The sequence below is a fragment of the Pristiophorus japonicus genome, chromosome 5 (genome assembly GCF_044704955.1).
Source record: "Pristiophorus japonicus isolate sPriJap1 chromosome 5, sPriJap1.hap1, whole genome shotgun sequence".
NCBI lineage: Eukaryota > Metazoa > Chordata > Chondrichthyes > Pristiophoridae > Pristiophorus > Pristiophorus japonicus.
Genome location: NC_091981.1, coordinates 278,000,967 through 278,013,788, shown reverse-complemented (window position 1 = coordinate 278,013,788; position 12,822 = coordinate 278,000,967). Strand labels below are relative to the sequence as shown.

Genomic DNA, 12,822 nt, shown 5'->3' with positions numbered 1-12,822 from the left:
AATTAAAAATGTTACACATGTTTTTTAAATTTAAAAAAATTCCCAATTTTAAAAAAAGTTAGGGGTAGGGTTTAAAATAAAATTATCTGAGCAGGCAGGGTTTTAACATAAATGTGTTTTAAATTTTTTATTTTAATCATGTTTTTTCTATGTTTTTAAACTCTTACGCCTGCAAAAGTAGGCTATATGCACGTTTTTTCAGGCGCAAGAATGTAAAGGACATTTGCAGGGTATTCGTAATTATCAGAAATCTTGCCCTGCAAGCGTCCTCGCTCCCGAGATATGGAGGATCTATCAAGCCAGAAACTTGACAGATCGGAAATGCTGGTTTCCAGCGCAAGCGCTTTGCGCGCCGAAAACTGGCTTTTCTGATGCCTTCCCGGGTCCGTAAAAACTTCGTACGGACCCGGGACACCGGAATTTCAGGGCCTCTCCTTAAGCTGATCAGTTTGAAGCTTGAACCTTTATCACTGAAAATCCAATCAGTTGTTTTTTTAAAAAAAAACAGGGGCAGTACTTTAAAACCCTTCCAATTTACTTTCAATTTCACTTGCAAGTGTTGAGTATTTCACAGAGCAAACAGCTCGAGAAGCCATGGCAGAAGGGAGGCAAACTGTGGTGCGTCAGGTATGCTGAAATGAGAGAGAGAATAAAATGCTGAGAATAAAGTATCATAGTTAGAAAGAGTCGATAAGGCAAGTAACATTTAATTAACTCATCAGGCTGTTTGGACGAGCAAAGAATGGACCATTCCTTAAATAATGTCCAAGTTAATTTTTATGTTTATGTGTAGGCTTCATGTGTCAGATTTCTTCTCACTGCCTCAGTATTTTGTACTCTATGTCTGAGTGTGTGTCTCTCTCTCTATCTGTGTGTGTGTGTCTTTCTCTATCTGTGTGTATCTCTGTGTCTGTCTGTATGTATGTGTATCTGTCTGTGTGTATGTCTCTCTGTGCATGTCTGTGTGTGAGTCTCTCTCTGTCTGTCTATGTGTGTGTATCTCTCTCTTTCTCTGTGTGTGTGTCTGTGTGTGTGTGTGTATCTCTCTCTCTCTTTCTTTGTCTGTGTCTGTCTCTGTGTGTGTCTCTCTCCCTTTCTCTGTCTGTGTGTGTGTTTCTGTCTGCATGTCTCTCTATTTCTGTGTGTGTGTCTGTGTGTGTGTCCCTCTCTCTCTTTCTCTACCTGTGAGTGCCTCTCTCTGTGTCTGTGTGTGTCTCTCTCTGTGTCTGTGTGTGCCTCTCTCTCTCTGCCTGCGTGTCTGCCTCTGTGCCTTTCTCTCTGTCTGTGTTAATTTGTTTATGAGCTCGATGTTTGATGGGGATTTCCGGCTGCAGTTCCCCCTTTGCTGCACTGGTGAAAATGAAAGCTGCTTGCCCAACGTTGAGGTGACAGTGTAATGACTTTCAGTTTGAAGTTGTAGTGGGTTTATGGGCTGGATCTTGCTCGAGCAAGGCATATTACTTGTGGGAGAGACCAAAACAAGAGCCATAAATAAAAGATAGTCAGTAATAAATTCAATAAGGAATTCAGGGTTCTTGCTTCAGAATTCATAGCAACACATTGCTATTAAAAACTAGTTGGTTTATTAACAAAGGTTTAACAATCACACTACACATTGTTTAGTTCATCCACTAGGCTCACAACTACATACCTCATCATGGATGACCTGGACCTGACTGACTGGGGTTTTATTGAGTCTTGTGAACATCACGTGACTGGCTAAGCCACTCACAATGCAACTTCTCGACAAAGCTGTGCGCATTCTGACAGGAGCATACATTACAGTGACGATTGTTTGTGTTCTTCCATCGCAGCAAGAGGAGGACCCCGGTAATACTATGGAAAGTGGTGTGGGACTGAGCCAAGAACAGGCATGCAGCAGCTCTGGACAGCAAGATATTTGGGTTATGTTACCAAAGCAACTTCAGGTGAGAGTATTCCGCAACACAAAACCCATTGGCCACTATCCTAGCGATTGTTTAGGATCGTAGGAACAGGAAAAGTCCACTCCCTGCAAGAGCACTTCAGCTAGTCCCACTCCCGCCCTTTCCCCATAGCCCTGCAAATAGTTTTACTTCAGGTACTTATCCAATTCCCTTCTGAAAGCCATAATTGAGTCTGCCTCCATCATCCTTTCAGGCAGTGCATTCCAGAACCTAACCACTCGCTGTATAAAAAAGTTTCTCCGCATGCTTGTTTGGTTGTTTGGTTGTTCTTGTTGGGTTGTTCTGCCAATCACCTTAAATCTGTGTCCTCGACCCTTCTGACAATGGGAATAGTTTCTCTCTATCTACTATAGACCCCCTCATGATTTTGACCACCTCTATCAAATCTCCTCTTAACCTTCTCCGCTCAAAGGAGAACGGTTGTGTATCTGTAAAGCATGCACTCCCATGTTCCACCACCAGGGAGCGCATCCCCTAAAGTCACAAGGGATCCCAGCATTCCTTGGGAGCACTGTATATAAGCTGGCCCCTAAGGCCTGTTACTCACTCTGGAGTGTTTTAATAAAAACTGAAGTCACTGTTACTTTAACCTCCCTGTGTGCAGTCTCATAGAAACATAGAAAATAGGTGCAGGAGTAGGCCATTCAGCCCTTCTAGCCTGCACCGCCATTCAATGAGTTCATGGCTGAACATGCAACTTCAGTAGCCCCTTCCTGCTTTCTCGCCATACCCCTTGATCCCCCTAGTAGTATGGACTTCATCTAACTCCCTTTTGAATATATTTAGTGAATTGGCCTCAACAACTTTCTGTGGTAGAGAATTCCACAGGTTCACCACTCTCTGGGTGAAGAAGTTTCTCCTCATCACGGTCCTAAATGGCTTACCCCTTATCCTTAGACTGTGACCCCTGGTTCTGGACTTCCCCAACATTGGGAACATTCTTCCTGCATCTAACCTGTCTAAACCCGTCAGAATTTTAAACGTTTCTATGAGGTCCCCTCTCATTCTTCTGAACTCCAGTGAATACAAGCCCAGTTGATCCAGTCTTTCTTGATAGGTCAGTCCCACCATCCCGGGAATCAGTCTGGTGAATCTTCACTGCATTCCGTCAATAGCAAGAATGTCCTTCCTCAAGTTAAGAAACCAAAACTGTACACAATACTCCAGGTGTGGCCTCACCAAGGCCCTGTACAACTGTAGCAACACCTCCCTGCCCCTGTACTCAAATCCCCTCGCTATGAAGGCCAACATGCCATTTGCTTTCTTAACCGCCTGCTGTACCTGTATGCCAACCTTCAATGACTGATGTACCATGACACCCAGGTCTCGTTGCACCTCCCCTTTTCCTAATCTGTCACCATTCAGATAATAGTCTGTCTCTCTGTTTTTACCACCAAAGTAGATAACCTCACATTTATCCACATTATACTTCATCTGCCATGCATTTGCCCACTCACCTAACCTATCCAAGTCACTCTGCAGCCTCATAGCATCCTCCTCGCAGCTCACACTGCCACCCAACTTAGTGTCATCCGCAAATTTGGAGATACTACATTTAATCCCCTCATCTAAATCATTAATGTACAATGTAAACAGCTGGGGCCCCAGCACAGAACCTTGCGGTACCCCACTAGTCACTGCCTGCCATTCTGAAAAGTACCCATTTACTCCTACTCTTTGCTTCCTGTCTGACAACCAGTTCTCAATCCACGTCAGCACACTACCCCCAATCCCATGTGCTTTAACTTTGAACATTAATCTCTTGTGTGGGATCTTGTCGAAAGCCTTCTGAAAGTCCAAATATACCACATCAACTGGTTCTCCCTTGTCCACTTTACTGGAAACATCCTCAAAAAATTCCAGAAGTTTTGTCAAGCATGATTTCCCTTTCACAAATCCATGCTGACTTGGACCTATCATGTCACCTCTTTCCAAATGCGCTGCTATGACATCCTTAATAATTGATTCCATCATTTTACCCACTACTGAGGTCAGGCTGACCGGTCTATAATTCCCTGTTTTCTCTCTCCCTCCTTTTTTAAAAAGTGGGGTTACATTGGCTACCCTCCACTCGATAGGAACTGATCCAGAGTCAATGGAATGTTGGAAAATGACTGTCAATGCATCCGCTATTTCCAAGGCCACCTCCTTAAGTACTCTGGGATGCAGTCCATCAGGCCCTGGGGATTTATCGGAATTCAATCCCATCAATTTCCCCAACACAATTTCCCGACTAATAAAGATTTCCCTCAGTTCCTCCTCCTTACAAGACCCTCTGACCCCTTTTATATCCGGAAGGTTGTTTGTGTCCTCCTTAGTGAATACTGAACCAAAGTACTTGTTCAATTGGTCTGCCATTTCTTTGTTCCCCGTTATGACTTCCCCTGATTCTGACTGCAGAGGACCTACGTTTGTCTTTACTAACCTTTTTCTCTTTATATATCTATGGAAACTTTTGCAATCCGCCTTAATGTTCCCTGCAAGCTTCTTCTCGTACTCCATTTTCCCTGCCCTAATCAAACCCTTTGTCCTCCTCTGCTGAGTTCTAAATTTCTCCCAGTCCCTGGGTTCACTGCTATTTCTGGCCAATTTGTATGCCACTTCCTTGGCTTTAATACTATCCCTGATTTCCCTTGATAGCCACGGTTGAGCCACCTTCCCTTTTTTATTTTTACTCCAGACAGGGATGTACAATTGTTGTAGTTCATCCATGCGGTCTCTAAATGTCTGCCATTGCCCATCCACTGTCAACCCCTTAAGTATCATTCGCCAATCTATCCTAGCCAATTCACGCCTCATACCTTCAAAGTTACCCTTCTTTAAGTTCTGGACCATGGTCTCTGAATTAACTGTTTCATTCTCCATCCTAATGCAGAATTCCACCATATTATGGTCACTCTTCCCCAAGGGGCCTCGCACAATGAGATTGCTAATTAATCCTCTCTCATTACACAACACCCAGTCGAAGATGACCTCCCCCCTAGTTGGTTCCTCGACATATTGGTCTAGAAAACCATCCCTTATGCACTCCAGGAACTTCTCCTCCACCGTATAGCTTCCAGTTTGGCTAGCCCAATCTATGTGCATATTAAAGTCACCCATTATAACTGCTGCACCTTTATTGCATGCACCCCTAATTTCCTGTTTGATGCCCTCCCCAACATCACTACTACTGTTTGGAGGTCTGCACACAACTCCCACTAATGTTTTTTGCTCTTTGGTGTTCTGCAGCTCTACCCATATAGATTCCACATCATCCAAGCTAATGTCTTTCCTAACTATTGCATTAATCTCCTCTTTAACCAGCAATGCTACCCCACCTCCTTTTCCTTTTATTCTATCCTTCCTGAATGTTGAATATGCCTGGATGTTGAGTTCCCAGCCCTGATCATCCTGGAGCCACATCTCCGTAATCTCAATCACATCATATTTGTTAATATCTATTTGCACAGTTAATTCATCCACCTTATTGCGGATACTCCTTGCATTAAGACACAAAGCCTTCAGGCTTGATTTTTTAACACCATTAGTCCTTTTAGAATTTTGCTGTAGTGTCCCTTTTTGTTCTTTGCCTTGGGTTTCTCTGCCCTCCACTTTTCCTCATCTCCTTTCTTTTGCTTTTGCTTTTGCCTCCTTTTTGTTTCCCTCTGTCTCCCTGCATTGGTTCCCATCCCCCTGCCATATTAGTTTAACTCCTCCCCAACAGCACGAGCAAACACTCCCCCTAGGACATTGGTTCCGGTCCTGCCCAGGTGCAGACCGTCCGGTTTGTACTGTTCCCACCTCCCCCAGAACCGGTTCCAATGCCCCAGGAATTTGAATCCCTCCCTGCTGCACCACTGCTCAAGCCACGTATTCATCTGCGCTATCCTGCGATTCCTACTCTGACTAGCACGTGGCACTGGTAGCAATCCCGAGATTACTACTTTTGAGGTCCTACTTTTTAATTTAGCTCCTAGCTCCTTAAATTTGTTTCGTAGGACCTCATCCCTTTTTTTACCTATGTTGTTGGTACCAATGTGCACCACGACAACTGGCTGTTCTCCCTCCCTTTTTAGAATGTCCTGCACCCGCCCCGAGACATCCTTGACCCTTGCACCAGGGAGGCAATATACCATCCTGGAGTCTCGGTTGCGGCCGCAGAAACGCCTATCTATTCCCCTCACCATTGAATCCCCTATCACTATCGCTCTCCCACTCTTTTTCCTGCCCTCCTGTGCAACAGAGCCAGCCACAGTGCCATGAACTTGGCTGCTGCTGCCCTCCCCTGATGAGTCATCCCCCCCAACAGTACTCAAAGCGGTGTATCTGTTTTGCAGGGGGATGACCACAGGGGACCCCTGCACTACCTTCCTTGCACTCCTCTTCCTGCTGGTCTTCCATTCCCTATCTGGCTGTGGACCCTTCTCCTGCGGTAAGACCAACTCGCTACATGTGCTACTCACGTCATTCTCAGCATCGTGGATGCTCCAGAGTGAATCCACCCTGAGCTCCAATTCTGCAACGCGGACCGTCAGGAGCTGGAGGCGGATACAATTCCCGCACACGTACTCGTCAGGGACACCAGAAGTGTCCCTGAGTTCCCACATGGTACAGGAGGAGCATAACACCCGACCGAGCTCTCCTGCCATGAATTAACCCTTAGATACACTTAAATTGGCAACAACAATGTTAAAAGTTACTGACTAATATAAAAAAGTTATTGTGTTGGGAACACAATAACTGGCCATGAGTACACGAATCCAATGCAAAGATGCAGAAAACTGTGGGCATCCTGGAGATGTTCTCGGAGGGTGAGGACTGGGAAGCCTATGTCGAACAGTTAGACCAGTACATTGAAGCCAACGAGCTGGACGGAGAAGGAAGCGCTGCAAAAAGGAGAGCGGTCCTCCTCATGGTCTGCAGGGCACCGACCTCCAGCCTCATGAAGAATCTTCTGGCTCCAGTGAAACCCACAGATAAGTCATATGAGGAGCTGTGTACACTGGTTCGGGAGCATCTTAACCCGAGGGAGAGCGTGCTGATGGCGAGGTATCGGTTCTATACGTACCAGCGATCTGAAGGTCAGGAAGTGGCGAGCTACGTCGCCAAGCTAAGGCGACTTGCAGGACAATGTGAGTTTGATGGCTACCTGGAGCAAATGCTCAGAGACTTTTTTGTACTGGACATTGGCCACGAGACCATCCTACGAAAACTTTTTACTGTAGAGACACCGACCCTCAGCAAGGCCATTGCGATACCACAGGCGTTTATGTCCACAAGTGATACCACCAAACAAATCTCTCAGCACACAAGTGCTAGCAATGTTCATAAATTAACTGGAACTGTGTTTGCAAGCAGAAATGTACAGGGCAGAACCCACGAGTCTGCAAGTGCCAGAAGGCCTCAGGTGACCCAGATGACTCAGAGTCCGCAACAAAGGATGAATGCAAGGCAAGCTCTGCAAAACCTGCTAACCACCACGTGGCAGAGGAAGATCGGTCCATGGTGGATCAAAGCAATTTCGAGCCTCAGAGAGAGGAGGCAAATGCTGAAGTACACGGGGTGCACATATTTTTGACAAAATGTTCACCTATAATGCTAAATGTAAAATTGAATGACTTACCCGTAGCCATGGAACTGGACACTGGCGCTAGCCAATCCATCATGAGTAAAAAGATGTTTGAGAGACTGTGGTGCAACAAGGCACTCAGACCAGCCCTGAGCCCCATCCACACGAAACTGAGAACGTACACCAAAGAGCTCATCAATGACCTGGGCAGCGCCATGGTCAAGGTCACCTACGAGGGCATGGTGCATGAAGTGCCACACTGGATTGTCCCAGGCGATGGCCCCACACTGCTTGGAAGGAGCTGGCTGGGCAAAATCCGCTGGAACTGGGATGACATCTGAGCGCTATCACATGCCGATGAGGCCTCATGTACCCAGGTTCTTAACAAATTTCCTTCCCTTTTTGAGCCAGGCATTGGAAGCTTTATCAGGGCGAAGGTGTGGATCCACTTGGTCCCAGAGGCATGACCCATTCACCACAAGGCGCGAGCGGTACCTCACATGATGAGGGAGAGGGTGGAAATCGAGCTGGACATGCTGCAATGCGAGGGCATCATCTCCCCAGTGGAATTCAGCGAGTGGGCCAGCCCGATTGTTCCAGTACTCAGAAATGATGGCACGGTCAGGATTTGCGGCGATTATAAAGTAACTATTAATCGTTTCTCGCCACAGGACCAATACCCGCTACCTAAGGCAGACGACCTATTTGCGATACTGGCAGGAGGTAAGACGTTCACCAAGCTCGACCTGACTTCGGCCTACATGACACAGGAGCTGGAGGAGTCTTCGAAGGGCCTCACCTGCATCAACACATACAAGGGACTGTTCATCTACAACAGATGCCCGTTTGGAATTCGGTCGGCTGCAGCGATCTTCCAGAGAAACATGGAGAGCCTACTCAAGTCGGTACCACGCACGGTGGTTTTTCAGGACGAAATATTGGTCTGTTAGGACCAATGATGGGACACCGTTGAGCACCTACAAAACCTGGAGGACATCCTCCAGCAACTAGGGCTGCGGCTGAAGAGTTTGAAATGCGTCTTCATGGCAACATAAATAGAGTTTTGGGGAAAAAAGATCGCAGCGGATGGCATTTGGCCCACAGACGCCAAGACAGAGGCTATCAGGAACGCGCCCAGGCCACAGAACGTCACGGAGCTGCGGTCGTTCCTGAGACTCCTCAACTATTTTGGTAACATCCTACCGGGGTTAAGCACCCTCTTCGAGCCCCTACATGTGTTATTGCGTAAAGGTGAGAACTGGGTATGGGGGAAAAAAACAAGTAATTGCTTTTGAGAAAGCCAGAAACATTTTATGCTCCAACAAGCTGCTTGTATTGTATAACCCGTGTAAAAGACTCGTGCTAGCATGTGATGCGTCGTCATACGGAGTCGGGTGTGTATTACAACAAGCTAACGTTGCGGGGAAGTTGCAACCTGTCGCCTATGCTTCCAGGAGCTTGTCTAAGGCCGAGAGGGCCGACAGCATGATTGAGAAAGAGGTATTAGCGAGTGTGTTCGGGGTAAAAAAAATGCATCAGTAGCTGTTTGGCCTCAAATTTGAGCTGGAAACCGATCACAAGCCCCTCATATCCCTGTTCGCTGAAAACAAGGGGATAAATACTAATGCCTCAGCCCGCATACAAAGGTGGGCACTCGCGCTATCAGCGTATATCTATACCATCCGCCACAGGCCAGGCACCAAGAACTATGCGGATGCTCTCAGTCGGCTACCATTGCCCACCACGGGGTTGGAAATGGCGCAGCCTGCAAACTTGTTGATGGTGGCGCAGCCCACAGACTTGTTGATGGTCATGGAAGCGTTTGAAAATGATAAATCACCTTTCACGGCCCGCCAGATTAGGACTTGGACCAGCCAAGATCCTCTGCTGTCCCTAGTAAAAAACTGTGTACTGCATGGGAGCTGGGCCAGCATCCTCGTTGAAATGCAAGAGCTAATCAAGCCGTTCCAGCGGAGAAAGGACAAGCTGTCCATTCAGACAGACTGCCTGTTGTGGGGTAACCGCGTAGTGCTACCAAAAAAGGGCAGGGATTCATTCATCTCGGATCTCCAGAGCACACACCCAGGTATAGTAATGATGAAAGCGATAGCCAGATCCTACGTGTGGTGGCCCGGTATCGACTCTGACTTAGAGTCCTGTGTATGGCAATGCAGCGTATGTGCTCAGTTGAGCAACGCGCCCAGAGAGGCACCACTAACTTTGTGGTCCTGGCCATCCAGACCATGGTCAAGGACCCATGTCGACTATGCGGGCCCGTTTCTCAGTAAAATGTTCCTGGTGGTGGTGAATGCTTTTTCAAAATGGATTGAATGTGAAATAATGTCGGGAAGCACCGCCACCGCCACCATTGAAAGCCTGAGGGCCATGATTGCCACCCATGGCCTGCCTGACATACTGGTCAGTGACAACGGGCCATATTTCAGCAGTGTCGAATTTAAAGAATTCATGACCCGCAATGGGATCAAACATGTCACCTCGGCCCCGTTGAAATAGGCCTCCAATGGGCAGGCAGAGCGTGCAGTACAAACAGTCAAACAGAACCTCAAATGAGTCACAGAAGGCCCACACCAAACCCGCCTGTCCCGAGTACTGCTCAGCTACCACACGAGACCCCACTCGCTCACAGGGGTGCCCCCGGCTGAGCTACTCATGAAAAGGACACTTAAAACCAGACTCTCGCTGGTTTACCCCAACCTGCATGATCAGGTAGAGAGCAGGCGGCAGCAACAAAATGTAAACGATGGTCGTGCCACTTGGTCACGGGAAATTGATCTGAATGACCCTGTGTATGTGCTAAACTATGGACATGGTCCCAAGTGGATCGCGGCACGCTGATAGCTAAAGAAGGGAGTAGGGTGTTTGTAGTCAAACTAGACAATGGACAAATTTGCAGAAAGCACCTGGACCAAACGAGACAGTGATTCACAGACTGCCCTGAACAACCAACAGAAGACATCACCTTTTTCGAGCCCACAACACACACCCAAAGGATCAACAACACCACAGCGGACCAGGAAACCGAACCTATCACGCCCAACAGCCCAGCAAGGCCAGGCTCACCCAGCAGCCCTGCAGGGCCAACAACACGCCAGCCCAGCGAGGGCACAGCCAACACACCATTTGTACCGACGCAGTCCACCAGGGAAAGAAAGGCTCCCGACCGCCTTACCTTGTAAATAGTTTTCGCTTTGACTTTGGGGCGGGGTGATGTTGTGGAAACATAGAAACATAGAAAATAGGTGCAGGAGTAGGCCATTCGGCCCTTCGAGCCTGCACCGCCATTCAATGAGTTCATGGCTGAACATGCAACTTCAGTATCCCATTCCTGCTTTCTCGCCATACCCTTTGATCCCCCTAGTAGTAAGGACTACATCTAACTCCTTTTTGAATATATTTAGTGAATTGGCCTCAACAACTTTCTGTGGTAGAGAATTCCACAGGTTCACCACTCTCTGAGTGAAGAAGTTTCTCCTCATCTCGGTCCTAAAAGGCTTACCCCTTATCCTCAGACTGTGACCCTTGGTTCTAGACTTCCCCAACATTGGGAACATTTTTCCTGCATCTAACCTGTCTAAACCCATCAGAATTTTTAACGTTTCTATGAGATCCCCTCTCATTCTTCTGAACTCCAGTGAATACAAGCCTAGTTGATCCAGTCTTTCTTGATATGTCAGTCCCGCCATCCCGGAAATCAGTCTGGTGAACCTTCGCTGCACTCCCTCAATAGCAAGAATGTCGTTCCTCAAGTTAGGAGCCAAAACTGTACACAATACTCCAGGTGTGGCCTCACCAAGGCCCTGTACAACTATAGTAACACCTCCCTGCCCTTGTACTCAAATCACCTCGCTATGAAGGCCAACATGCCATTTGCTTTCTTAACCGCCTACTGTACCTTCATGCCAACCTTCAATGACTGGTGTACCATGACACCCAGGTCTCGTTGCACCTCCCCTTTTCCTAATCTGTCACCATTCAGATAATAGTCTGTCTCTCTGTTTTTACCACCAAAGTGGATAACCTCACATTTATCCACATTATACTTCATCTGCCATGCATTTGCCACTCACCTAACCTATCCAAGTCGCTCTGCAGCCTCATAGCATCCTCCTCGCAGCTCACACTGCCACCCAACTTAGTGTCATCCGCAAATTTGGAGATACTACATTTAATCCCCTCGTCTAAATCATTAATGTACAATGTAAACAGCTGGGGCCCCAGCACAAAACCTTGCGGTACCCCACTAGTCACTGCCTGCCATTCTGAAAAGTACCCATTTACTCCTACTCTTTGCTTCCTGTCTGACAACCAGTTCTCAATCCACGTCAACACACTACCCACAATGCCATGTGCTTTAACTTTGCACATTAATCTCTTGTGTGGGACCTTGTCGAAAGTCTTCTGAAAATCCTCAAAAAATTCCAGAAGTTTTGTCAAGCATGATTTCCCTTTCAAAAATCTATGCTGACTTGAACCTATCATGTCACCTCTTTCCAAATGCGCTGCTATGACATCCTTAATAATTGATTCCATCATTTTACCCACTACCGATGTCAGGCTGACCGGTCTATAATTCCCTGTTTTCTCTCTCCGTCCTTATTTAAAAAGTGGGGTTACATTGGCTACCCTCCACTCCATAAGAACTAATCTAGAGTCTATGGAATGTTGGAAAATGACTGTCAATGCATCCGCTATTTCCAAGGCCACCTCCTTAAGTACTCTGGGATGCAATCCATCAGGCCCTGGGGATTTATCGGACTTCAGTCCCATCAATTTCCCCAACACAATTTCCCGACTAATAAGGATTTCCCTCAGTTCCTCCTTCTTACTAGACCCTCTGTCCCCTTTTATATCCGGAAGGTTGTTTGTGTCCTCCTTAGTGAATACCGAACCAAAGTACTTGTTCAATTGGTCTGCCATTTCTTTGTTCCCAGTTATGACTTCCCTTGATTCTGACTGCAGGGGACCTACATTTGTCTTTACTAACCTTTTTCTCTTTACATATCTATCGAAGCTTTTGCAGTCCGTCTTAATGTTCCCTGCAAGCTTCCTCTCGTACTCTATTTTCCCTGCCCTAATCAAACCCTTTGTCTTCCTCTGCTGAGTTCTAAATTTCTCCCAGTCCCTGGGTTCACTGCTATTTCTGGCCAATTTGTATGCCACTTCCTTGGCTTTAATACTATCCCTGATTTCCCTTGATAGCCACGGTTGAGCCACCTTCCCTTTTTTATTTTTAGGCCAGACAGGGATGTACAATTGTTGTAGTTCATCCATGCGGTCTCTAAATGTCTGCCATTGCCCATCCAC

General features: G+C 46.9%; 1 protein-coding gene across 1 annotated transcript in view; it reads left to right on the top strand.

The window, feature by feature from the left end:
- The first annotated feature begins 573 nt into the window (after positions 1-573).
- Positions 574-12,822, top strand: part of LOC139264014 (NEDD8 ultimate buster 1-like) — a 75,992-nt gene continuing 63,743 nt past the window's right edge. The window contains exons 1-2 of the mRNA XM_070880116.1: positions 574-627; positions 1,815-1,928. Of these exons, the coding sequence (XP_070736217.1) occupies positions 595-627; positions 1,815-1,928 (147 nt within the window). The 5' untranslated portion in view covers positions 574-594. The remainder of the gene's footprint in view (positions 628-1,814; positions 1,929-12,822) is intronic.